Raw genomic sequence first — 27,558 nt, forward strand, 5'->3', positions numbered from 1 at the left:
TAAGTCAGTCGCCTGCCCGAACGGTATTTGAAGGGGCCCTCAACGACTTTTATCGAAGTGGAGAAATCTATTCGAAGTGAAAATATGCTATTTAAGAAATACTTTGCCGCATAAAGTCAAGAACGGCCACCGCAGTGCTCCCGCGTTTCTCCTTCAATGACTTGCACTGCGAAAACTACGGTGCACTGGGGTGTGCCGATAACTCTCCGTCTTCTAAATGTCGCCATGGCGCGCAGTTCGAATTTTATATTAGATCTTAACGTAGATGCCAAGACTTCCGACTTTGGTGCCTACGACGCGTTAAACATGAGTCAAACGCGGTTCCACTCAGCGACTCGCAGTGCCCTTAGCCAGTGGACCCGTGGAGGCACCTTGCGGACGCCGCGCTATCTACGCCATGTAGCCGACCGCAGCTTGATGTCAGCTATCGGCCAATAGCAGCCGCACAAGAGAATGACGAAATAAAGCATCCGATGACGAAACAAAGCATCCAGAAAACAGTGAGGATCCGGCCGTCTGTTCAAAATGGAGCGTTTGAGAGAACGATGATTTCGCGATCCCAGGAGGAGGGGTGAGGGGGGGGACTTGCGAGCTTCACGCACCGCGTACGACAGCAAACTTGGAGATGTTCACAGCAGCGTATGCTTTCCTCGAAATATGTTATTTTACCAAGCCCGAGGGCTAGTTCACGGCCCTTTTAACATAAAATTGAAGTACGTCATCGGATGCATTCACCGCTAATGTTTGATCAAAACACAGAAGCCTAAACTTCGAAATTTTAAAATATTCTCGAGGATACCTAAAAGAAAACACAGTTTCTCTGGAAGATTGACATTTGAAGGCACCAAGAAAAGTCTAGCAAGGCATCTCGCTGTAAACGACCTTTCGAAAAAAAAAAACGAAGTCACGTCACTTCGTAGAAGGGTTTGTTCCAGCGACGTCCCTTGCTGGGCGACTGATGATCGCTTCGAATAAATGCGTTATCTCTTTGCAACGGCTACACATTCAGCATCGCTTTCACTTTGTGAAAATGGTTGTGCACAAGGCCGATCCTATAAGCGACGGTTAGAAAAGTGCACGACGTTCCTCCACTGCGCAACGCACAAACGCAATACGGCAGGGTTCATCCATTCTCCGACACGGCGCAGAGAAGGCTCCGGAATCAGATCACCAACGCAGGTTTGTTAACAGAAGATACACCACAGTGCGACAGCCACGGCGCTTACATTCAAGTTCACAGCGCAAGGACGATCGAGTATGTGCGTGCGCTGCGCTAGGGCTAACCGGGTAGCGGTCAACCAAGTCCGAGAACGAGAACTCGCGAGAGCAAAGGCTCCACGTGACAAAGTCATTGCGACCTATGAGATTCTACCCCTGCGATCAAGCGCTCGGCGCAAGAGATTTCGGGTGGAGAGGGCGCCTAGGAGGCCGTCTCTCGGCAGGCAAGCGCGTCCTGGTGGCATGTCCTTGCGCGGTGTCTCGACGCCTGGAGGACAAGTACGCTTTGCGCAGGAAATTGGCTTCGGCACGCTAGCCGTGTCCGCCATGTTGAGACTTGGGCGGCGGATCACAGAGATCGAGCTAAGCCCAACGCGCGAGCTGGAGCACGAGGCACCTGGTCCACACAAACAGCCACCTTGCCACATGCTTAACATTCATTGGAGATATACGACAGTGCGTGGCGCGGAGGCGTATTAAGATTGTGCGAAATACATTTACGGTTTAATTTACATAAGTTTAAGTAACGGCACCAATTGAAGTAACCTCACTGAGAACATCCGTGAGAGACAAGGAGTGACGTGGTATGGAGTGTCGTGACGATCAAGTAGAATATAGTGCAGTCCTAGTTTCATGCACGTTTGCACTCTTGGCGTTAAAGTAGTCACAAAATGAAAAGAAACGAAAGGCAACGTTCCGCAGCTCGGGCATTCGAATAACCAAAACCCCTTTTATTCCTGCAAATTATTCAACGCGTTCTGCGGCATTATTGGACATCCACATTAACGGTGGTGACGTCTACATTATTTAATAATATTAGCAGGACGCCGTACTTACGCAAGAACATGTAAAACAAGGCCCGTAAGGTTGTGTACTTATTGTGACGTCTCGACATCTGCGCGCGTGCGTTATTGGCAACCTTGCATATTCTCTTGTATTAAAGCGGCGTTTCTCTACTGCGTATTATTAAGCCCACTTTGACAGCTTCGTGGTACGCTCAACATACATCCAGTTTTCTTCGATCCGCTTTCAAAATAGGTGAAGTCTGCCATAGGGCTATTACGAAATGTGCGACTGAAAGTGGGATCGGACCTCTCTCTTCTAGCACAGAAGCCCAACGCACTCACCACTAGGTCATGATAGCACGCATGCTTATCTCGTGGCAAAGTCACTCTCGTTAATTTCAGGAACGTTGGTCAAGTGCCTATTTTCGCTCTTCCCGTGCCAAAATCTCTATTTGAAACTTCTTGTGCGGGCGTGACGTGGCCGTTTCTCGTATTATTCTCTCGCGACAGTTAGACCTTTGAAACGCGGTGCTGAACTGCACTGTCATCGAGATCCGCCCAAAGTTTTACACTTCACTGCCTTCGGGATCGGCCCGCATTTGTCCTAACGCATATATCTACAAACATTGCGATTTCTGCCTGTAATGCGACTGCGTTTTTACATAATGAAATAAAAGTAAGAAAGCCCGGTATGCACACCTTGGTGGAGGAACGTCGAGCCAGTAAAGTCTCTCTCTCCCACGGTGCGTGTAGTCTTCGTAGTACTTAATAATGTTCGTTATAAACTTATTCTCTACAGTACCCGGCAGAAGGTCCATGCCAAGTGCGTCGCATACCCTGGCGGCTACTGGGTAGGGTTTTTCCAGGTTCGTTCTGCAAGCTGGGCGACGACCCATATTAGGCAAGCTTGCATTTTCTGTTGACCCAGAGAAGTTGGAAAATACAAGGATTACCACAAATATAGTATATTTAATAGAATAGCGCAAAGAGGTACTAATTTAGTTATGTGTATACTTGCCGCAAGTAAAACCATGAGTCTTCCGTGGATGGCTTTTCTTGCCTGAAACAAAAAAATTTTAAAGAAGGCAGAACAAGTTGCTGCGACATTTCACGGTACAAGCAATGTTGCTTATACAGCTGGCAGGTCAATCAATCTATAATCGCATGGGTATTTTCATCAGTGGGCCCATTTTGAGAAATACAACCCAATAGCGGATAGGGGATAGGCAGGGCATGGAGGGGAAGAATAGATGACTTTTCTTCGCGCTCCCTCCAACAAACCCTCGCGAGGTCGAAGTCCCGTTCTTTGCCCGAACTCTCACAAACACACAAAGGCACCCGGATGGTTGTCAACGCGCTCAGTTAAGTTACTGGCGGCTGTTCCAGGCTACTGCCCCCTGGAACCGTGACTGTTAGGTCGGTCCGTCTACTGAATGCTGTGCGGTGAGGCCATAGCTGGTTGATCACTGATTATAGATTATTTCACAGGAAGTAAGGAGACGAAACACCACTGTTTTCTTTCAATCTGAGTATTTTTAGAAGCAGTTCGCTAAACTCCTTGCAAATCTATATATGTTCATCACTAGTGAGGCACATAACCCAGAAAACAAATCGACGTTTTGGGGTGCTGTTTAAAACGGCCCTTAATTCGGTTCACTGTCATACTTAACGTGGGACTTCTCTAAAATCTGAACTTGTGGAATTTTATTCAGTAATGTAACAAGAAAGACAAAACACCGAGTACTAAGTGTGTCTCAGGAAATGAGAGTAGTAGAACGCGAGGTTCACTTATGCACTCTCATCAGATCAAAAACGGCTATATCCCGCTATGTAATTAGTCGGGCCTTCAGAATGAAAGTTAATCTACAGTAATCCTATCCGGCCTCTTCTAACAAGACCGCTTGCACGAAGCGAACCACATTTCACTTAACTCTACATAACTTAACCTAACCCGTTGAATATAAGGTATTTTAATGCAACGAAAGGTAACACAATCAAATCTAACAACACGTGGTAAATCCCGTGAACAGATTATTCCCTTTTAGCAGGGATCTCTCGACTGTACGGCCTGAGCGAGAAAAATTAAAGCGTCCACAAAAAAATTGGAGGACGCTTAAGCTTCGCCTTCAAGAGTGGAACGCGACAGCGTTCCCGTCGACCCGCCAAGGGGTGAAAGACAATGGGCTACGGCGCAGCAACTACGCGCCCCGCATCGCCCCGCATCGGACGCGGTGAGCGTCGAGCAACGCAGCGTTCGGCGCGACAACGAAATGTGCGCCTGAGCAAGCGACGCACGCCTGAGGCTTAGAAACAGCTCGTTTCTAAGGCAACACCGCGTTCACTAGAGGCGCTTTTGTACCTCTTTGAAGCATCGAACTGGTGGCTCAGTTTTGCAGTCCGGAACGCTGACTGTCAAACCGTGGCTGGCTGAAAGAGGTTTCTTTGTTCCTTGGGGCACTCATTGTACAATTTGCAAGCAGGAGGAGACAATTGAACATGTTTTTCTGCATTATTGGGATGCCGTTTTCCTCTGGGATGTGCTCCAGCGCACAATCAAAAAAGATTTCCCCCTAGATGCGTATGGGATTCGCTACTTGCCAATAGAAAGTGATGATGGTACCCCATTCGATGTGATCATGCTTATTGCCCTGCATAGCATTTGGAAATGTAGAATGGCGGTAAGGCACAGCGATCTCGATGCAAGAGTGGCTCGCCAGTATTTCAAAGAAAGCATACGGAACTTTGTAGAGGAGCAAAAGTTGCTGGAGTGCATCCCAGAGTGGTTGCCACGTGTGGAATTATTATGGGCGATAAAGGAATTTTAGCACAAGCGCAGCCGCACAAGTTCTGCGGTCGTTTTTAACATTTTGTGAGTGTGCCTTTTGATTATTTGTGAATGTGTATTTTTTATCCGGGTCAATGACAGGCAATAAAGAAAAAAAACACGTGGCTCAGTGGTAACGTCTCCGTCTCACACTCCGGAGGCCCTGGTTCGATTCCCACCCAGCCCATCTTGCAAGTTGTTTTTTATTCATGAAGTGCCTGCTGGGATTTATCGCTCACGGCCAACGCCACCGACGCCGACCCCGATGCCGACGACACCGGCTTTTCTGCGACACGAGCTCCTTAACGCTGTCGCGTTAATAAACTAAGCATTACCTTCACCCTTCATCTGCATAATTTCATCCTCATGGCCTGCGTCATTCTCTTCAGCGCGCGGCCTATGCTATTAAAGCGTCGAGGTACAACAGCCGCGTCGCAAGTGGTGTAGGTTGCTCTCGATTCGTTGGTCCTCTGCGACTTCGTATTGCCATGGCATTGGCGTCCCCCCAACCTTCCACTCCAAAAGCAACGCCATTGATACGATAGATGCAAAAGCGCCACAAAGGATGGGAAGAGGACCCTAGCCTACCTCGTACGGAGTGCGAAATACCCGTTAAATGTGGTTACGTCAGCTGGCCTTTAATCAGCACAGTCTCAAACCCGTTCATATTTCCTGTTCTTTTTTCTCCACCTGGTAGTGAGGGTCAGCGCGGACTAGGACACGACATGCTTCATCATCGACGCTTCGACATTTTAAGCCAATCCTTCACGCGAGGTAACCTACAACGAATATATATGGGCGGCATCACGGACCAGCTCGTCAACGTCATCAAACTGGAGCTTCAAATTGCCTGTCACCATCGCGGTTCCTCAGTGGGCACGTCAGCTGGCTTTCAGTCAGCACAGTGACAAAACCGTTCACGTTTCTTGTACCGGTTACTAAACCTATACCTCTACCTTTAAGTCCTGCAATCCCTACTTGTTCAAGCTCACCAGGCCTAAGTTTACGTGTACACTTTGTACTGTTGTTTCCTGCTTCGTTTCGTCGTTACTCATGCTCAGTGCTCATGTCGAGCCTAACCCGGGTCCATCAACTGAGAAACTTCTTGGTGAACTTTTCGAGGGGCAGAAAGAGATAAAAACCAGGCTAGACGACACTAAATCCCGATTTAATATGTTTGAAGACCCGGCTTCAGCTATTCCTGGAGCATGTTCTATAGCGCGCAGCTTCGAGAAGAAGGTTCAGAGCTTAGAACTTGAACTTCCGGATTTAGAGGACTGCAGTCGCCGTAATTATCTTGTAGTGTTTGGTGTCGAGGAGAAAGAAAATGAGACACACGAAGGTCTCGAGGAATGTGTCCTCAAAGGCGTCCTTACAGGAACGCTGGGTGCACATGACAGGTCGGTTGAACGCCTACACAGAATTGGATGGAAACATAATAGAGAGTTTTAGAATAGAGGCCCCAAACGTTTTGGGGCCCCAAAGAAATAGCGTCGAAGTCACTGCGCATGCGCAAGACGCAAACTGCCTTTGGGTTTTGCGTTGGGAACGCTATTTCACCGATTTAGAGGGAACCCAAATAGCGGCCCCACAAGCTTTGCGTCGGCAAACATGGCGGCACCCATCGAAGCGACACCTCTAACCTAGCGCCAAACTGGGTTCGATTCGCGGTAACGCGTGATGTTCGCAAGCTAGGAGAAGTCACTGCGGTTATCGCTTTCTCTCAACTAGCGTGTGTTATGAAGGTTGACTCATTAGACGCCGCTGATTTTGAATTCGATTGTGGATTTAATGGCTCGTAGGTCTAACATGGCTAAGCTTGGCTGGTGAAGGCTAGTAAAGTTGGTTTGCTCAAAATTAAGCGCAACTAATTGTTTGCTGCTTACAGAATAACCTCTAAATTGTAATTAAACGCGTATACACGGAAGTCAAAATTACTATTTCTATCATAAAATGGTATATATATTTTAATTATTTCTAATAGCTTTTCTTTGACGCCGTAGTGGCGCTGTCAGCGCAAGACGCTATCCGCAAACGTAAAACCCTATTCTAAATCTCTTCACTCCTACGTGCCCCAACGCTAACACCCGCAAAGCTCTTTGGGTCCCCAAATTATTGGGGCCCCTATTCTAAAACTCTCTATTGACAAAGTTGTAACGGTAATCGTAAAATTCTGCGATCACCGCGAGAAAATTTATGTATCTATTTCCGACAATTTTTCCGTAAACACAAGAAAGAAAAGAAAGCACATCTGGGACAGCGCCGCTGCGAACAAAAAGAACGACCAAAAAGTCCAGCTCATATACGATAAGCTTAAGATAGACAATGACATGTTCGAATGGGATGAGGAACGAAACATCCGGGTTCCACTTCGCCAGCAAGACAAAGGCAGTCCGTGAACTACACCCCCCGGGAATGACCAATTTGTGTGCCTTCAACTAAACGCGCGGAACATCGTTAATAAAATAGTTTACCTGGAAAATATCTTGTTCACACATTAGCCACATATAGTGTGCTTAACAGAAAGCTGGCTGCACACTGATCTCAACAGCGATGAAATATTACCGGCAGGCTACAGAATGATCCGCAAAGGCAGGAATTCCTGGAGTGGTGGCGTAGCAATTATTTTCCGAGCATCACTGCATGTAATTAGACTTCCAGACATTCCTGGTAATGAGTGTTTTCTGATTAAGCTATTTCTAACCGAGTTTTCCCCTTCCACCCACCAAACAACGACTGGCCTTTTTCAGAGGCATTGAACGAATTTTTATGCTCTATTAGCATTCCCTTTTGTAACACAGTGCTTGCTGGTGATTTTCATATTCCTGCTGCCAAGTGGGAAAGCGAATTCCCTCGACGCCTAAATAGTGCTGTTGAACCGTTTCTAGATTTAAACTTTTTCCACCACTTCACTTAAGTGGCGAAGGGACCTACCCGCATTCAAAAAGACACCAAATCAATTTTAGATATTTTCCTCGTGAGTAGCAGTCTACTTTGCCCAAATCCGGTTACGCATGTCTATGACGGCATATCAAACCACAAGGTGATATCGTTAAATCTCAGATGTGGCTCTGCTGCTAGCAAATACAAGGACGTGCGCGTTGTCCCGAATTTCACACGCGTCAATGACATTGCCGTTCTAGATTTGTTGAACTGCTCGTTTTCTGATTTTGTTGCTTGAAGTGATGCCACCGATTGCTCTATTGAAGTATTATAGTGTTTCTTCAAGAGAGTTGTGTTGAAGTGCGTGGAAGATTTCGTACCAACTATGACGAAACGAATACGAAATACTAGTCCTTGGATGACGCCAGTAGTCATTCAGCAGAACTCAAATAAAAAAACGTTAAGAAAAGGAACCCAGTTGTCCCCTTCGGCGGCTAACAAAACTAAGCTTTCATTGTTACGTACGCAGGTAAAGGACTGTATTAAGAGAAACAAGGACTACTATTTCGAAGTTACCTTAAAGAACCTTTTGCTCACGGCCCCAGAAAAGTTCTGTCGGCATTTATCTTCTAAAAAGAAAACAACGTACAAGTTATGTATAATGCCGAAACGATAACGTCAGAACCGCAAGTCGCAGCCGCCTTTAATCAATTTCTTTTGTTTTGTACCCACAAATGATGATAGTAGAACGGCACATTTCAACCCACTGGCCCATCGGCAGCCAATTAACAAGGTCTGTTTATCTGAACAAGGCCCCCCTTCTGTCTCTTCTGCTCAACATTGGCAAAAAAATATGCAGGTGCTGCCGGTATACCTAATGCCTTCCTCGTCAGGTATGTCGAATGGTGCGGTAAATGCTTACATATTATGTTTAACCTTTCCTTATCAAAAGCAGACGCTCTCTTTTATTGGAACTGCAGAAAAATTGTACCCATACATAAAGCAGAAGACTCATCACTTTCGCCTTGTAGGCCAATAACATTGTTTTGTACGTGTTCTAAGATCCTTGAGCATATTATTTTCACTCATATTTCGACATTTATAGAAAATAATAACATAATCGACAACAGCCAACGTGGGTTCCGAAAAGGATTTTCTACTGTGATGGCACTTTTAGAGCAAATTATCAATTTCTCAGCAGCAACTGACATTCAAAGCCAAATCGACCCCCCCATTATATTTCCAAATTTCGAAAAAAGCCTTCGATCGCGTCTCACACCCTAAGCTTCTTTTAAAACAAAAACGACTGTTAAAATGTAATTCGCTCCTTGCATTGATCGAACCTTATATCGAAGCCAGTGTGTGAGAATTGACGAATAGCGCTCTGGCTCATGCACCTGTTAAGTTGGGCATCCCACGAGGATCTGTTTTCGGCCCTCTGTTGTTTTTAATCTTTATTAATGACGTATTTCTCAACCTAATCATCAAAATTAATCTATAAGCTGACGATTGTATGATCTATCACGGGATTCACAGTTCCAGTGACAAGGCTGTACTTTCAATTCTTTAAAGAAAATTGCAACGTGGTGCTCAGATTGGCAAATAACTATAACCATAAGAAAAGATCAGTTGGGATGATCATAAGATGGAAGCGCCAGCCCTTAAGTTTCTTATACTGCATAGGTGGCAGCCCTCTTGCAATGGCAACCAGCTACAAATATCTGGGGGTAATCATAACATCGGATCTCGGGTGGAATGACCACATATTGGATGCCGTGACTTGGTTAATAAAAAAAAAAACCTTGCGACAGTGCCCACACGAGGTTAAATTAATAGCATATAAAACTTAAGTTCGCCCTGTAAAAGAATATGGATCAATTGTTTGGGATCCGTACAGTCGAGGCAGCATAAAATAGAATTTGTCCAAAAGACAGCGGTTATGTTTGTACCGTATACCACTCATATTGTTGGCATACTTCTGCGAGTGCTCTGGTAAAAGAAAGCAGGTTTAGATTGCTTACAGAAGAGGCGCCAACGTGACTGATTAAAGTACATGCACTTGCTATTCCGCGATAAGGTCAGTGTACACAGACACACCTATATAGAGCCAGTGTCCAGACGAGCCAACCGACGGCATCATAATAAAAAATTAAAGGAATATTTCTGCCGTACTAAAGAGAATTCGTGAATGGAACCAACTACCAGTCAGCATTGTCGGACGCCCAAATACATATACATTTGTGCAAGCAATTCAGTTGCAATCATTTTTGCAATCAGTTGTAATCGGCAGTGCTTCAAACACTGTGTGTGTGCTTTACTTATCATTTTTTTTTTGGCAGAACGTTGTAGCAGGTGTTATCATGAATACATTTCTTAACTTCTTGTTGTTTTGTGTAACACGCTTGTTGTGTCTTGACTTGTTCTGTCTTGATTTCTTTTATACGTGAACACATTTTTCTGTTTTTTTTATCTCACCCACCCCTGCTTACGGCCTCATCTGGAGGCTAACAGTACTGTATAAATAAATAAATAAATAAAAAAATAAATAAATAAATAAATAAATAAATAAATAAATAAGACCCAGTTATAAGGAAAGCTATCGAAGTCGATAGCCGAGGTAAATTGGTGGATTTTGTATAAAGGCTTTGTTAGCGCTGAGCACAAGAGAGAACAGGCGAAAAAAAAAAGGCTAGCTAAAGAAACGAAGCACGAGCAGAACCAGATGAAAGTTGTAAAAGAGAAGGTGACCCATGTAGCAAAGAACCAGGGGACAGCCATTTCGGCAAACATTAGTGGACGCTTCGAAGCAGCCAGCGAGGACAGAGCTGGCTACGAAGAGAGCAAAGGGCTGGAAGGCCGAGGCCTCCACGCCGGAACGCAGTGACGGAACCGACAGGTACGGGCAGGAAAAAGGGAAAACCACTCAAGTGGTGGCATCGGAAACGGATAACCAAACGAAGGGTTATTTTAGGACTAGGGGGAAGGACACCGCGACTTCAGATGCAGCTACAGTTTTCTTTATTGGGAATCGGAACGAGCTGAAACCGGTGATAAAAGGGAGAGTAGACGTATACGAGTGAGTCCACATTAGTGAGCTTTCACGGAGAACCAGTCCGCATAGTGATCCCATATCCAGCTTTTCTGGACGCGTACCAACAAGCGCCCCATGCGGCCCCGGCACGAAGCTGGCGCGTTTTCAACGGAACGAGCGGGTTTTTTGCGAATAACAAAAGCTGCAGGTAGATTACTGAAAAAACGCAGGTGATAGGCAGGTTCTGGAAGACATTTCACAGGATTCAAATGCTGTGATCGCGCTGTGGAAAGCAAGAATCTTGTTCCCAGAGCTGTTAAAGATTCAGAAATGAAAGCCTATAGAAATGACGAAAATATGTGCACGATTTTTGAGAAAAATACGGTAGCTGTGATACAACTACGGCGACTACCATAAATGTCGCTGCGGCGTATGTAGTACGGAGACTCAGCTTTCGATTGATGCCTATCTGGACTCTCTACACATGGCATAACACTGCTCCCAAAAGCAATTTTTCAGTCATGCAATTTCATGTGGTATCTATAAAAACCCAAGCGTATCACTTGCGCGAACGTTCTAAGCCGTGGCCGAGTCGTTTAATCGCCCGCAGCTATCGTTCCGCATCATAGCGGCAGTGGTGCGCTGCCGTGATACCGTTTTTTCTTCTTTTCTTTTAACACCACGTAGGACTGAGTTCGACAGTCTTCGATTAGTTAGCTAAAATACAAAACTCAAAATTTTGTTTCAGTTTTGGTTTTTGCAGGAGGGCTCGTCAAATATATTTTCTATTTCTACTTACCAGAAAGTGGGAATGGGTTGCTTATTTGTTAAGTCATCGCCTTTGTTATCATATTTTATTCATTGGACAACATAACAAGCATGCGCATGTCTGTGTAACGTTAAAAATATATATACTATAGGGCCTTGTACCATGGATATACTCAGGAATTCTGGACATTGCACCTTGACAATCGTGTGGAACTTCGCGGCAATGCACATGCGTAACTGAATGGGCAAAATTTTAAACAATTTTGTTTCTATATAATAGCCGAGTATCAAGAAGTTTCAACTGTCTGCGCCAAGAGGGTAGTCTTTTGTAACAACATATGCATTTATGGCAATTAGTCGGAACATTGGTGGTGCGTTAAAGCACATCAATATAGATATTTAGGCTTGTTGGTGTAACATTTTGAAGTTTTTCTTGTGGCGCAAAAAACACCAGCACGAAGAAGAGAAAAAAAACAGACACACACACCGGCGCTAACTTCCAACAATTTTTATTCCGGGACGGACGTCACTTTTATACCCTCGCATTTTCTTGATTTTAAGCACGTATCTACTGACAATATAACAGGATTGTCACGATTCACCTGGGTTCGTGAACAAGGGCGGCCTCGAGGCACCCTCCCTTAGACGGACGCTCCGCAGCGTGGTGGTGCTGAACGATGACTGACCGCCGAGCAGCTGTGCTCGTCGTTGTTTATTGCAGTGCGGTGACCAATGTTGCCTGCCGAGCTTGGCAGGCCACCGATCCTGGCGGCGAACGAACATTATGGCTCAGGGGGCGTCACATGCTTGCTACAGCCCCTTCCCCCAGTTTGTTAAATAAAAGAAACAAACGTCCATGTTCTGAGCAGAAGGCTCTGCCACCATCCCAGCCAAGCCGACAGTGCCTGCTACCCAGGCGAGTAACGGCCCGTGGCCTCCGCCGTCGAGTACTCCGCCTGGGCACCGGTGTTGATGGGTCGGGTGTGGCAACGCCAGGTGCTGTCTGAGCCAGCCTCGCTCCATCCGCAGGGTCCGTAGTGGTCGGCCTTGTCAGTGGTGGCGGGCTCGACACCGGTCCAACGGGTGCCGCACCAGTGGCAACGGTTGCCGCCTCCGAGGTGAGTGGTGCTCCACTGGAAGCGACTGGTGCTGCCGCTAGTACTCCAGCAGGATGAAACTCAGAAGTGGCCCTCGAGGGTGCTGGCCAGGTCCCGAGGCGAGGTCAGACATGGTTGGCGTGTCTGCGCCACATGACCCCGTCGGGCATGCGGACGAGCAGCGAAGAGGCGCTGGCAGGAGACACCACCTGTCCGGCAGACAAGCGTGGGCCAAGACGGAAGTCCCTAGCGAAAACTGGAGCTCCCAACTCTGGCAAAGGCCCGGGACGGCACCCTTTGTCAGCAGCCAGCTTCTGCTTCAGCTGCTTCAAGAGCACTGTGGATCTGAGGTACGGATTCAAGACGTCCAATGGTGTCTTGACCATGCGACCCAGCAGGGGCTCGCAGGGGGCACGGCCAGTGACATTTTGGGGAGTGGGCCGGTACTGAAACAGTATCCGGCCAATCTGCGTCCGGAAATCCCCAGTCTCGCTCTTCTTAAGCTTGTTTTCGATGGTTTGCACCACCCGCTCGGCTGCACCATTTGAAGCAGGGTGGTACGGCGGAACCATCATCCGGTGGATACCGTTCTTCGTCAGCCAGGCCAGGTACCGTGCTGGCGAAAGCAGGACCATTGTCGGACACGATGACATCTGGCAACCATTGGGCGGCAAAGACCTGTCGTAGCGCTGGAATGGTCGTGCCTGCTGATGGAGTGGTGACAGGCAGAACATCCACCACTAGGAAGTAAAGGCCCCTAAAGGGTCCCCAAAAAGCCACATGTAGGCGGGACCAGGGTCTCTGTGGGAACGGCCAGGGGGTGATTTCCACATTACGCGAGGCTTGCTGATGCTGCTGGCAGATTTCGCAGCTCTCACCAAGTGAGCGATGTCCTAGTCCAGGTCAGGCCACCAAACATGGGACCGTGCCACCATCTTAGTCTTTTCTACGCCAGGATGACCCGCCTGCAGCCACTGCAGGGCCCTGGACCGGAGACTTTGTGGAGTCACCACCCTAGAAACCCACAGTAGGTAGCCCTGCTTCAAGCTCAGCTCAGCGGCCTTGTGGCTATAGGCCTGCTGCACCTATTGCTCTCCACGGGACACCGCCTTGACCACCTGAGACAGGACTGGGTCACGGCTGGTATCTGGAGATACCGCAGATCAGGAGAGCAGCTCCAAGTACGCGTGTTCCAATATGAACACTTCAGCAGGTTCTGTAACAGCATGAAGCACCTATGGTAGCGGCATGCGGCTCACGGCATCAGCAGGTCCCACGTCCCTTTCCCGGACGGTAAACCAGCTGGTAACTGTAAGCTGCCAGCCTCAAGGCCCAGCGTACCACTCGAGGTGATGCCTCCACAGGAACTGCCTTGTCAGGCCCCAGCAGCCCCAACAGCGGCTTGTGGTCCATGACCACCTCCAACTTCCGGCCCCACAGATACTGCTGAAAGCGTTCGACACCGCGAACATGGGGGCCAAACCTTCTTTGTTCAGCTCGCTGTAACGTTGATGTGCAGCCTGAAGCCGTCGAGAAGCAAACGACACAGGGTGTTCCTGGCCGTCTTTGTCCCGGTGTGCCAGGACGGCTCCCACGCGGTACGGCGACGCATCTACCGTAAGGACGACAGGCTTAGCAGGATCGAAGTGCTCCAGCACTGGATCCTTGGTGATTGGCTCCTTGCTACGATGGAAGGCCCGGTCCTGCTCCTTCTTTCAGACCCTTGGCTGACCATCTCGAAGCAGAAGACGGAGCGGCTGTAGATGCTCCGACAGGTTCGGCAGAAAACTCCTGTAGAAGTTGGTGAGGGCGAGGTAGCTCTGAAGCTCCTTGTTCCGGAGGTTAGGTGCCTAGAGCACACCATCAACTTTGTGGGCAGCCGGGGCTACGCCTGCCTGGGAAATTACATGTCCCAAGCACTCAACGCTGGGGGCTAGGAAAACGCACTTTTCCAGCTTGAGCTTGAAGCCGGCGTCCGGCAATAGTGCCAGGACGTTGTGCAGGTTCTGCACGTGGTCCCCGTCGTCGCTGCCAGTAACCAGGATGTCGTCCATGTACACCGCCACGTGCCTCATGCCCCTGAAGAGGTTGTCCATCTCCCTCTGGAATATGGCTGGGGCCGACGCCACGCCAAACGGTAAGCGCGTGTACTGAAAACGCCCCAAAGTTGTCGATATTGTAACGTACTTCCGGGGGGCATCCTGGAGCACCAGCTGCTGGTAAGCATCTCTGAGGTCGAGCTTGGTAAACTTCTGTCCACCGGACAATGCTGACCAGAGATCTTCTATCCGGAGCAGCGGGTACTTCACGACGGTAGCGACGGGTTGATGGTAACCTTGAAATACCCGCATATCCCGACACTGCCATCTCGCTTGAGGACTGGTACGATGAGAGCGCCCCATTCTGATGTCTTGACAGGTACCAGGAAGCCTTCTCGCTGTAACCATTACAGCTCCTGGGTGACCCGTCCTTCAGGGCCAACGGCAGTGGGCGAGGCTTGAAAAAACGTGACTGGGCTCCCTCAGGTACATAGATGGTAGCCGTTGTGCCGGCGAATGTGCCCACCCTTGGCTGGAACCGGGACTTGAACTCTGTCAGGAGGCTGGGGACGTCTTTCACCACATGCAGGCTGGCTTCCTGGTACTCTGGCAGACAAACGTCCAGTGCATGAATCCAGTTTCGGCCCAGCAGCATCGGCGACGACCCCTTCGTTAAGTAAAGCGGAAGGGTTGCCTCCCTGTCGCCAAAGCGAACGCTGACCTGTGCCTGACCCTGGACCTGGGAGAGTTGCCCGGAGTAGCTGCGCAGCAGCACGCCGGCAGACACGCCGGGGAAGTACGCTTGAAGAGTTTCCCGGCCATTACTGACACATTGGCGCCTGTGTCCAGCTCCATGGAAATGGGTGTCCGCAGATTTCGACGGTCAGCATGTTCGACGGCACAGACGGCGGTACAAGGCCTGTGTGCCACATGTCGAAAATCGGCGGGTTCTCGGCCACGACGTGGAACCTGGCCGCGCAAGAACTTGAGCCTGCTGCCGCACGCCCCCGCCGCATACCCTTGCGAAGCCTACTCTGGCCGCGGGCTTGTGTGGTACCTGGGCTTGAATCAGGCTGCTGCTGCTGTTTGCTGTTCGTCCTCCCCCTTCGGTATACATGTGCCAGGTGCCCTGTTTTCCCGCACGTAAAGCATGGTGCTTGGGAGAAATGGCACTGTGAGGGGGAGTGGGCACCACCACAGCGGCCGCAGGTACTGCCCTTTGTCGCCAACTCGCCGACCACTGCTTCCGCCGAAGGTGAGCCAATCGCACGGAAAATCGCGGCGGCGTATTTGGCGGCAGCTTCCATTGCCATCGCTGCCTTCACGGCATCATCCAGCGAGGGGTCGGGAAGTTCCAGGAGTCAGGTATGCATGGCGGGGTTGTTGATGCCACAGACGAAACGGCCCCGCAGCAGCGAGTCCAGCTGGTCTCCGAAAACGCAGGCACTCGCTAACCCTCGTAGCGCAGCAACGAACTGCCCGAGGGTCTCTCCTCCCCGGCGGCTACGCTTGTTGAAGCGGAAACGCTCCATTAGTGTGGACAGTGCAGGATTGAAATGCGAGCGCAGTATGGCGAGCAGCTCACCCAGAGTCTTAACGTGCGGCGTGGCTGGCTTGAGAAGTTAGAGCAAGAGGCTCAAGACGCGGGTGCTACAGCTGGCCAAGAAAATGTCCCGCTGTTTGGCCTCGGGTATGTCCTTTGCCCAGAAGAACACGTGGACTTGCTCCTCGTAAATTTGCCAGGCGGACCCATCTGAGATCCCTGCAACGGCTCGAGCCTTCCGTACAGCGACATGGCGGCAGCAACGGAGGGCAGTGTTTCGTCGCTCGCGACGGCGTGGGACGATTCGTGGGTACTCGTCGCCAGTGTCACGATCCACCCGGGTTCGTGAACAAGGGAGGGCTCGAGGCACCCTCCGTTAGACGGAAGCGCCAAGGTAAATATACCTGGTAGCGATGCTTCCATAGGAACCCATACGTTCATAACATGGCGGTCCATCGGCGGTTCATGGGGCTTAGCGCCATTTGTATGTGGTGGGAACACTTCCCGCGGAAGAAAAAATAATCTGACGCTATGTCCGTTAAAAGCAGAAGTAACGTCATTTTGTGTTCGAAGGCGCGAAATTTGTTTTGTTGGCCAGCTTTTGGAACTATACATTTAAGTGCCCTGCCATTCGACTTGATGGACGTTTCGAGCTTTCAGCGCGGAAAGCGATGCAGGAAAAGCCAGCCGTACGGTTGTCGAAATCGCACCCCTGCACAGAACATACTTTCTTTGGAGGCCGACGAAAGCTTTAGATCATCATCATCAGCAGCAGCAGCATCAGCCTGGTTACGCTCACTGCAGGGCAAAGGCCTCCCCCATACTTCTAGAACAACCCCGGTCATGTACTAATTGTGGCCATGTCGTCCCTGCAAACTTCTTAATCTCATCCGCCCACCTAACTTTCTGCCGCACCCTGCTACGCTTCCCTTCCCTTGGAATCCAGTGCGTAACCCTTAATGACCATCGGTTATCCTCCCTCCTCATTACATGTCCTGCCCATGCCCATTTCTTTTTCTTGATTTCAACTAAGATCTCATTAACTCGCGTTTGTTCCCTCACCCAATCTGCTCTTTTCTTATCCCTTAACGTTACACCCATCATTCTTCTTTCCATAGCTCGTTGCGTCGTCCTCAATTTAAGTAGAACCATTTTCGTAAGCCTCCAGGTTTCTGCCCCGTAGGTGAGCACTGGTAAGACACAGCTATGATACACTTTCCTCTTGAGGGATAATGGCAACCTGCTGTTCATGATCTGAGAATGCCTGCCAAACGCACCCCAGCCCATTTTTATTATTCTAATTATTTCCGTCTCATGATCCGGATCCGCCGTCACTAGCTGCCCTAAGTAGATGTATTCTCTTACCACTTCCAGTGCCTCGCTACCTATTGTAAATTCCTGTTCGCTTCCGAGAGTGTTAAACATTACTTTAGTTTTCTGCAGATTAATTTTTAGACCCACTCTTCTGCTTGGCCTCTCCAGGTCAGTGAGCATGCATTGCAATTGGTCCCCAGAGTTACTAAGCAAGGCAATATCATCAGCGAATCGCAAGTTACTAAGGTATTCTCCATTAACTTTTATCCTCAATTCTTCCCAATCCAGGTCTCTGAATAGCTCATGTAAACACGCTGTGAATAGCATGGGAGAGATCGCATCTCCCTGCCTGACGCCTTTCTTTATTGGGATTTTGTAGCTTTCTTTATGGAGGACTACGGTGGCTGTGGAGCCGCTATAGATATCTTTCAGTATTTTTACATACGGCTCGTCTACACCCTGATTCCGTAATGCCTCCATGACTGCTGAGGTTTCGACAGAATCAAAGAAGCTTTAGGTGTCGAGTGCTGATCCTATCGTCGGACGCCAAGCTTGTCGGCCAGCGCAGTCGAACGAAAACAACTGAACAATCATCGGGAAGTCGTAACTCACTACTTTTGACGGAACAGATTAAGAAGCGATGAAGTTACCCGCGTCACCAAATTCAGACAAACTTCGACAAGCAAGAAAGCACAAACTGTGAGGGGTGCGTATTTCAACAGGTGAACTTTACGAGTGCGCCTTTCTGCCCATTTCCTGACGTGCATTTCATTACGAGTGATAGTGGCGTCAACGCCCCCTCTAACGATGGGCGCGGAAAATAAATGCATTTAATAATAATAATAATAAAATGGAATAAACTTTTATTTTCTTAACTCGTCACGAACATATAAAATTGACCAGGCATTTTATTTTCGTTAAATGAATCTAACTGTGTCACACTTGAATTAAAAAAAAAACGCTTTCTTCTCTCCCAATGTTTGTTCCCTCCAAACAGTCGCGCTTCAATCGCTGCTCCCATAACCCACCTTGCTGACGTCGGTGACAATCTGTACTGAACCGCTTTTCGCCCGAAGCTTCGCGACCTATTTGGATCGACCTTGGAAGCTCCGCAGCGTGGTGGTGCTGAACAATGAACGACCGCCAAGCAGCTGTGCTCGTCGGTGTTGATTGCAGTGCGGTGACCAATGTTGCCTGGTAAGCTTAGCAGGCCACCGAGCCTGGCGGCGAACGAACATTATGCCTCAGGGGGCGTCACATGCTTGCTACAAGGATACCATATGATAGTACAACAAACTCGGAGACTATGAACAAACTATTACTTTTAACACATGCGCAGGAATTCCAACTCTTTTTTTTTTTTGATTAGTGACAATGACTACTGGCTAACACAAGCATTGCCAAACTCTTGAATATGAGCACTTTCAATGATGAAACCAGTGAATTCGCATTTGCTTTTCCCTACAATAACTGCATCTTCGAATCCCGGAATGCTATGCTCTTATGACAGTGAATTGCAATGAAGCCATCCGGCGAAGCCTTGTTAACTTTATTGAAGTGCCTTCTAACCCTATCATCAACGCATCTGCCATTTAAAAAAATTAAATTATGCGGTTTTACGAGCCAAAACCACTTTGATTATGAGGCACGCCGAAATGGAGGACCCCAGAAATTTCGACCACCTGGGGTTCTTTAACGCGCACCTAAATCTAAGTACACGGGAGTTTTCGCATTTCGCCCCCATCGAAATGCGGCCGCGGTGGCCGGGATTCGACCCCGCGACACGATAGCCACTGAGCAACCACGGCAGGTACATCTGCCAACAATGCAACTGCACATTTCTTTACACATTTAAAATCAATGTTTGAAAATATAATTAACGTGGCTTAGTTAATTACGCACAGAACGTCTCAATTTACTTCGTATCTATAGATTACCTATATGAACACTGGAATGGTAAAATTATCTGACCAAGACTTATGTTGGTAAATATCTTTCTTTTGTGCAGTTAAAAACAGCCGGCATATTGTTAGGGCAGTAGGCTTCCAATGAAACAAGCGTGAAAGCATGCAAAGATTTTCTTGGCGCAAATGAAGTTCATGAGCTTAAACACACGTTCCAAGCCGTGCACTTCTGCCTTTACGATGGAGTCTTCTACATTGTACAAGAATCACTTCAGCGCTACGGTACATCATAGAAGGTGTTCGAGAACATAGCGTGCGCTCCCGATTACATGTATGGGCCTTGCTGGCATCAGGCTCGATTTCCTGGCCTCATTAGGAATAAAGAGTCGGGGGACGCTTAAGCTCTGCCTATAAGAGTGGAACGCGATAACATTTATAAATCCCTGACTGCTTCTCACGCTTCCCGGCAACTGCAGGTTATGTAACTGGAATGTTTACCGGGAAAAGCTGGCGGCGAATGTTATGCACGAAGACCAGCGTTCTGGTAGAAACGCGGACCCTTGCGTGGGCCGATCCCAGAGTCAGTGCGCAGCCGCGCCACGAAATTAACATCATTTTCAGGTTTCGGACCTTCTTTCGCACTTTCAAAATTTCAGTTTTCAAAGATTTATGCTAAAAGGTATGCGCTGTTTGTATTTTGTTTTATGGCGTTTGTTTGTGGGCTCCCAATTTCAAAACACCGTGGAATAACTGTATCAAGACTGTAGGACAAGGCATGGGCATCTTCAGTGATAGAATGTCGTGGCAACATAACCCGCATATGCTGCATGTCATCTAGCGAGGCATGGCATATACATATGCCTAAGTATGTACGAAAGTTTTTTTCACTGACTACGCCGCCGAAGCCGACACGAGACTTTCTTAGACACGGGGCCCTTAACGCTATCGCAGTAAAACAGCTGCCTGGGAGAAAGCATTGGATATATCATTCAGTACTTTGCAACAGATGGAGAAGCGTGGACATGTAAATTAGAATAAAAAGTAATATGTATTAGGATGAGTGTTTGTGGCAGCAGAGTGCTGAGTGTGGAAGTGGCAGAGAAGGTGCTCAATACTGCCTCGTAAGCCTCCGAAAATTACATGCGCGCTGCTGCACGTTTCTAGAAAACTGTGTATGCGACGCCCAGCCATATGCAACATAGCAGCATTGTTTTGCTATGGCAGATTCCAGGTCAGACAGAGGATCATTATGGAGATGAAGAGACGCTATCTTCTGCGGCAATTTAGGAATAAATAAATGAGTGAATGAATTCAATAAGAAAAAGGACAACCGAACGTCGATGGAAGCACGTCTCCGTACATTGGGAAAGGAGCGACGTACAAAAAAGAGGAAAAAAATAGAGTCCAGGTGGCAGGCGAAGTCGCAGTTAAGATTTGAGAGAATATAAGCGGGAATTTCTGAAACCAGTGTAACTTAAGTGTATATGTATGTCGCAGCGAGCAAATGATTGGAGTCACCGCCCAGCATCCATCCTTCGCGGTAGTATATGCACCCGCCGTTCTTGGTAATTAACGTTTACCAAATACCAATCTTGCCATTTGCTTATTCATCGGCCATACCTCGCCGCGTATTCCTTAGTGACAGGCTCTGTGAACTACAGGTGCATGCGCTGTCGGGACAACTTACGACCACACCGTGACTCTTGCGGTTGCGGTTGCCATACTCGTCACCTTTGCGTTTGCGGGAATGCTATAAACATCGGTTTACTGCACAAGTTAGAAAACAGACAGTTTAGAACAGCGTTTCTCGTCTTACATACGCTCAACGCAAGCACCTTTGTGGTATGTTACGGTGCGGGTCCCTTCAAGACAAAAGAGTGTTACAGCTCAGTGAGCCAGCAGGCCAGCGTGCCCAGTGGCCTAGCGTAGACGCCAGTGCGCATGCGCGGTACAACATGCTCAGTGGCGTCTATGCTGGCCAGCTGTGCCAGCTGGCTTCCTGAGCCATAACTCTCTAAGAGCGCGTTAGAAGACAGGGCCTCGTCTTCGGCCTCGTGCCAAACATATCCGAGCCAACAATCTATTAGCAACCATGCTGAAGACAGGGCCTCGTCTTCGGCCTCGTGCCAAACATATCCGAGCCAACCATCTATTAGCAACCATGCTGTCGTTTCTATGCAAGGAGGTTATATACTTAAGCTACTGGAGTGCCAGTCCAAGCCGCCGGCGGCCATATTGCTATAGGAAAAGGAGCGCGGCTCCAACATATACGCGGCCGCGCTGTACGCGCAGCATTCCCTGCACTTGCGGTTCCGCGATGAAAACGAAAATTAAACATCTTTAAGAAGTATTTAGGAAGTATTTAGGAAGTATATGATAAATAAATATCAGTCCAACGTTGTGCGTCGCTGCATTAGATAAGTGTGTCATGGTGGCAGGTGCCATGTATTTAATAAATTGCGAGAACTGAAAAACAGTCATATTTTCCGTTTTCATCATTTAGTAACATGCCGCATGCATCGGCAGTGTGATGCCTTTTCGTCGGTACGTGGTGCTGGCCCGTATTGGCAGAGACATGACCTCGAAATATAGAATCCTTATGCCATTTCTTTAAAAAATCGCTATTTTTAAAGGAGTGTTCAAGTCACTAATGATGAAGCTGTTGCTGCTTTAAAGTTGGAATGAGCGTTCTTGATTTAAACCTAGAAAACAACCAAAAATACAACGGTATGTCTCATTTTTTCCCGGCGTTTCAGTTTTAACTGGAAAAGCTCAGAGAAAGCAACTTGACAATGAAGCTAAGGCGATGATCTGCACGCAGCCGTAAGTCTACATGCACTCCGATGAGAGTAGCCTGCCAAAGTTAGTCATGTGTTGCCTAGCGGCTCAAGCACTTTTCATTTTTTTTTTCTGCGTCAGCGACGAAAACGAGAAGTGGGAAGGCCGATAGATCGAAGGTGGCGGGTGAAGGCGGTAGCGTAGTGGTTATCGTACCCAGCTCCCAAACGTAGAACGCTGCAGTTAGAGGGGCCCGAATCACGTGGCTTTTTTGTAAAAACACTTTTCTCCGCCCTCTGGTGATGACGAAGCTCAGAATGAGGCGGCGGCTTGCGACAACGGTCACCGTCCGCGTTACAGAATAAGCTGACGGGCGAAATCGCATCAAAAGCCGAAAGTATATTTCGAGGAAATACGATATGCTCCTATAGACAAAAAAAAAGTGATAAATAACGAGCGCTGTTGTTGAGCGAGGGTGTAGACCGATAATGTTAGCCAAAACAGGGTAGCGCTGCTATCCCGGTAATTAGAGCAAATGTACATCAACATCATGTCAACTAGCGTGTAATTGATGCTTCATTATGGCCGTTGCATGTTTGTGTTGTGTGTAGCACGAGCGAGTAGTATAAGAGATGACACTGAAGAGAAAGCGTTGACTCGAAGTCCGCGAAAAGTGGTTGAGGTGAGGATAGCCACATTGAACGTCAGCGCCGTGTTGAAGAAAGCCTGCGACTTCAGTTGCTCAGGTCGCCAGAAAGGCGTGAGTGGAAGCATACACTTGGGCGTATTTGGTAACCACAGCGACAGACATACACTTTGCGAAAAGATAGAGAGGAATAGGTCTGAGTGAGTTGAAAATTATATTAGTGAGAGAATTCGTGTGGTGTATGAAGAGATTGAAGAAGACAATCAGTTTAGATGGACGGCCTTTTGAAGCTCAGTAGTATATGCAGTAGTATATGCATGGAGTTACGGTGATGACAGTTTGCGTTGGGTGCTTGAGGATAAAAACGAGCACAGCAGAGACGTTTGAGGGACATTTCTACGGTACAAGATCACATCCTGAAAAAAAAATGCTTGCGAATAGGGGCATCAGAAAATCGAGTATTACGGCCCTTATTATGTTCAGGATGACGTCAGCGTTTCATTCAGCGTTTATCTCTGAGAAGGAGTTCAACGTATGTTTATTTGCATTACAATGGCATCCGTAATCATGCAAAAAGTGAAAGCGTTAGAGGGTGCCTGAGTACTCTGTGTAGACTACGTATCGCAATGACACAAGAATACAATAAGAGAATATCATTAGGAAACAAGTCCATTTATTAATACAGTGCAGTAAAAAAGGAAGTGCCTCCGCAGTATACCTGTGTATGACGCAAATTATTAGTATACTGAAATAAAAGGTCTTGTAGGTCTGTAATAAACTGGCTGGAGCATTCACGTCTTGGCAGCAGGATAAAAGTTACTCCTGAAGGCGGAAATCCTAGTGTGGAAAACGGACAGTTGCATCTCGCAGTGATTTAACCCCGCAAAGGACGCGATGAAGCCACGACGACACGCGATATTACGCCAACAAATAAAGACTTTTTTAAGCGAAGCTTTCCTTGCCTCTTCCTTCGACTTTTCCACTGCTGCTGCTGCTGTCTTGCACGCCGTGTGGGGGAGAGAGAGGGTGCATATACTTGGAAGGAACAGGGAAGAGAGGAATGGTGACGCGAGAAACTCGTTTGGACCTTTCCATCGCGTCACATGTGCACAGTGCTCTCTGGAGCTCCCTGGGCGTCGTTACCTTAGCCTCTTTACAGCTGTAATTATCTGTGACCCCGAGGGATAACATTCCAGAAACTGCAGGACTTAACGCTCTACTAACGTGCAAGTCCTGACGAGAGGTACATTGAATGGTAGGGAGGGAGCAAGGAGATGAGGCAAAGAATCGGTACAACCGGCTCAATCGCGAAACGAGTGAATAACAGCCTTGCCACTCTTCGCTCACAGTTCTCGTACAGGAGAGAAGGTCATGACAGGGAAAAAGTTACGTTATGGAAACGAAGATAAGTAAACGCTACTACAATAGATACGACAACAGTTTGCAGGCCAAATCGAAGGTACGGTACTGTTCGTTTCTGCTATTTCTCAAAAACACCATGCAAATTCGTCAAGCGCACTATTGACACAGGTTGTGCAGATGAAAAGCCGCATTAAATCACCGTAGGGTGTATGCAACACTAAAGAAGCGGCCGCACGTGAAATCAACGCTTCTGTGCCCGCCGCGGAAGCTTTGCAGAAATGGCAACGCTCGGCGTAGCGGTTTGGATGCCTACCGTGGGAGCTCGATTTCGACGGGAGCGAAATACAAAAGCAGTCGTGCACTTAGATTTAAGTGCGCGTTAAAGAACACCATGGTGTGAAAATTAATCGGCAGTCAGCCCCTAAGGCATACCTCATAATCCTATTATGGTTTTAGCACGCAGAGCCTCGTAGTTCTGCCAGCACTTCTGCCGCGATGCGATGTGCCATGAGAAGCAATGACAATGCTCAACCCTCTCATAGGTTATGAACAATGGCGCACAACAACGCCTCAAGCAAACAAGTCTCGCTGTACGTTGGGTACTACCCAGACAAGCAGCAGTGTTGCACGAAAGGTAACATTTGCCATCAACTCGCTACTCTCATATTGCACTAAACGCTGAAGAAATTATACATTCGCAGCCAGTATCACCGCTAATTATGATTCATAAAAGCAAACAACAAAAAAGCTTCGCTTACATTAATTCCCACAGTGCGTGGGATAAGCATAATTTTTGAGGCTGTCAGCTTATATGCTTAAGATTGGCGCTCATTATTACAATATATTCATTGGCAGTGAGCAAAAGCGGCTGTCATGTCCACGGTGTAATCGATTTAAACGGCTTCAATCCCATGGCCATTACATCATTGCCAACGACCGTGGGATCGTCGTCGTAAAAATGGGATATAAGTGACAGGGAAATCGGGAAGTTGATGAATGGCGAGAAGAGAGAAGCTTGCAGCTCGCACAAGACCTCATGAACATGAACTGACATTTTGAGCAGCCTGGTCAGGGGGCCGCGCTATGTTTTCAAAGTGTGCTAAAATTCCCCAAAATGTGAACACAGGCCGACAAAACTGCAGGCATTTGGGGAAAGGTGAACCCGCTGGAAATCTCAGAACATTACTAGCTTAAATACAAAAGATGACTTAAAGATTTTAAAAACACATAAAGTTGGTAGCCGAAATTCCGGACCAATAAATTGGTTTTGAAGGAGTTCTGCCCAAAGCCGATGGTATGAAATAAGGCGAGAATTTCGGCAAGCGTTGTACAGAGGCCAAGTAGGTCCTGTGGCCGACGCCAGCGCCCGGCAGCTGTGAGGCGACTGCACATATAAGCGAGATGCCTGGTCGTCATTCGTTACAGGGCAATTTGGGTATAAAAGTTTAGACGCGGACTCCATCACATTAAATACAATGCACTATACGGTCATTCTTCGACGGCTCGTACCCAATCTAGCGCCATCAGAATGCAAACAAATTGTCTCGCGTGCGGCCGGTCTCCTTTCTCGAACTGCCAACATGCCTTGCCCGCCGTAGTTGCTTAGTGGATATAGAGTTGGGCTGCTAAGCACCAGCTCCCGAGATGGAAACCTAGCCACGGCGGCCGTATTTCGATGGGGGCGAAATGCGAAAACACCCGTCTACTTCAATTTAGCTGCACATTAAAGAACCCCACCTGGTCTCAATTATAACGGAATCCCCCACTACCGCGTGCCTCCCAATTATATCGTGGTTTTGGCACGTAAAACCCCATAATTTATTATTTACCATTCCTTAAGGATGTCTTTGGGAGTCGCACAAGTCTTGAATACAAGTGTCAGGAGTTGTGCGCGAGGTCTTTGAGTAAGTGGGTAGCCATTTTGGTGTGCGATATCTGCTAGTCTACATGGCAGCTATACTATATAGGCGGAAAGGAAACATGCTAGACAATATAGAGACCAGACAAATCCCGCGTATATTCCTGAACAATCATCTTAAATAACGGTCTCCTTTGACACACGTGGATAACCGTGACAGAACCGTATTTTCACAACTAACTGCAAGTACTGCATATGTCGAACCCAAAGGTGTACCTGGCCCGGTGGCCAGTAAATGGGATCTAATATTGCGAGCAACTTCGGCCATAGCATGTTAACGGACGACCACACAGAGACAGTTGGTACAATTCTTGTGTCGTGCACCTTTTGCCTTAAGGTGCAAAACCAAATTATCCATGTATCCATGTAAATAGTTATGCACGTCTCGATTTGCAGCTGCTCCGGCAGCCCATGATTGCGGATAGCAAAGTCGCTAGGGAAAAATTAGGGGCACCTTAACGAAATCGATAAGTCGAAATCAAAAGCTTTCCACGAAGGCGTCTCTCGTAGAAGCTGTGCGATGTTCGGACGTTAAGAATACGGGCCGAGTGTAGAAAGGCTGCCGCGGGGTGCTTCCGACAATTTTTCCAACAGCTTGTTTACTCCGTAGCAAGAACCTATCAAAAGCGAAGAATCGACCATCGCTCGTCGCGAATAAACATTCTTAGGGTAACATATTTCCAGGCGATGAGCGGTTACGCTTCGTCAGGAACACTGATAACGCCGCCGGGACAAACATTGTGTAGAAGTTCAATGCACAGGGGTAGCTTTTAATATTTACATTTTTTTTTTGTTGACATCATCACGCGTCCCCGCGGGACGTTTGAAAAGTTTAAGGTCAGTACGCCACGTGGTGCCGCACACGCGAACTAAACGCTCGTGTCCGAAAAGCTGGATACGAGCGAAGACCAAAGAACACGTATCACAATACTGGCACGATGACAAACTACGGCAGCGGCGTTATCGGTGTCGCATCTCAACCATGCATGAGACGAGACCGATAGAAAGTCGTCGTCGTTTATTAGCGGATAATTTAAAGATTTACTGTCCGTTCTGCATACACCAGTGTGCGACCACGGTGTGATAGGCCAGCAGAAACCCTACAGTGCATGCTCATGACGATCATGCCAGCAGCGTAAACCAGAACACAGCCCTGCGTCCCGACAGAACTCAGTGAACGAAAACTAGCCACACGACCACGCGGCTTCGCGGCTTTTGCAGCCAAACGCACTGAGGTGGGGGGGGGGGGAATCTGGTGACGTTCCTGCCCTCAAAAGGCGGGCAAGTAACGCGAGTCGTTACAATGCCATCGTCCTGACAGACAAACGAGCCTCTCGCATCCGTATCTATGCTACCGCACTAAAAAAACGTTTCGATGCACATACACGCAACGCCATGCTCGAAGGAAGCAGCAACGCAGCAGGTGGCTGCGTTCGAGCGGGGCCGTG

General features: G+C 48.0%; 1 protein-coding gene across 1 annotated transcript in view; it reads right to left on the reverse strand.

Annotated features, from left to right (window-relative positions):
* Positions 1-27,558, reverse strand: part of LOC142570936 (uncharacterized) — a 54,574-nt gene that overhangs the window by 21,200 nt on the left and 5,816 nt on the right. Inside the window, exons 3-4 of the mRNA XM_075679237.1 lie at positions 3,022-3,063; positions 2,703-2,919 (exon numbers count right to left, since the gene is read on the reverse strand). Of these exons, the coding sequence (XP_075535352.1) occupies positions 2,703-2,899 (197 nt within the window). The 5' untranslated portion in view covers positions 2,900-2,919; positions 3,022-3,063. The remainder of the gene's footprint in view (positions 1-2,702; positions 2,920-3,021; positions 3,064-27,558) is intronic.

This window comes from Dermacentor variabilis, chromosome 2, assembly GCF_050947875.1.
Source record: "Dermacentor variabilis isolate Ectoservices chromosome 2, ASM5094787v1, whole genome shotgun sequence".
In the NCBI taxonomy this organism is placed as follows: Eukaryota; Metazoa; Arthropoda; class Arachnida; order Ixodida; family Ixodidae; genus Dermacentor; species Dermacentor variabilis.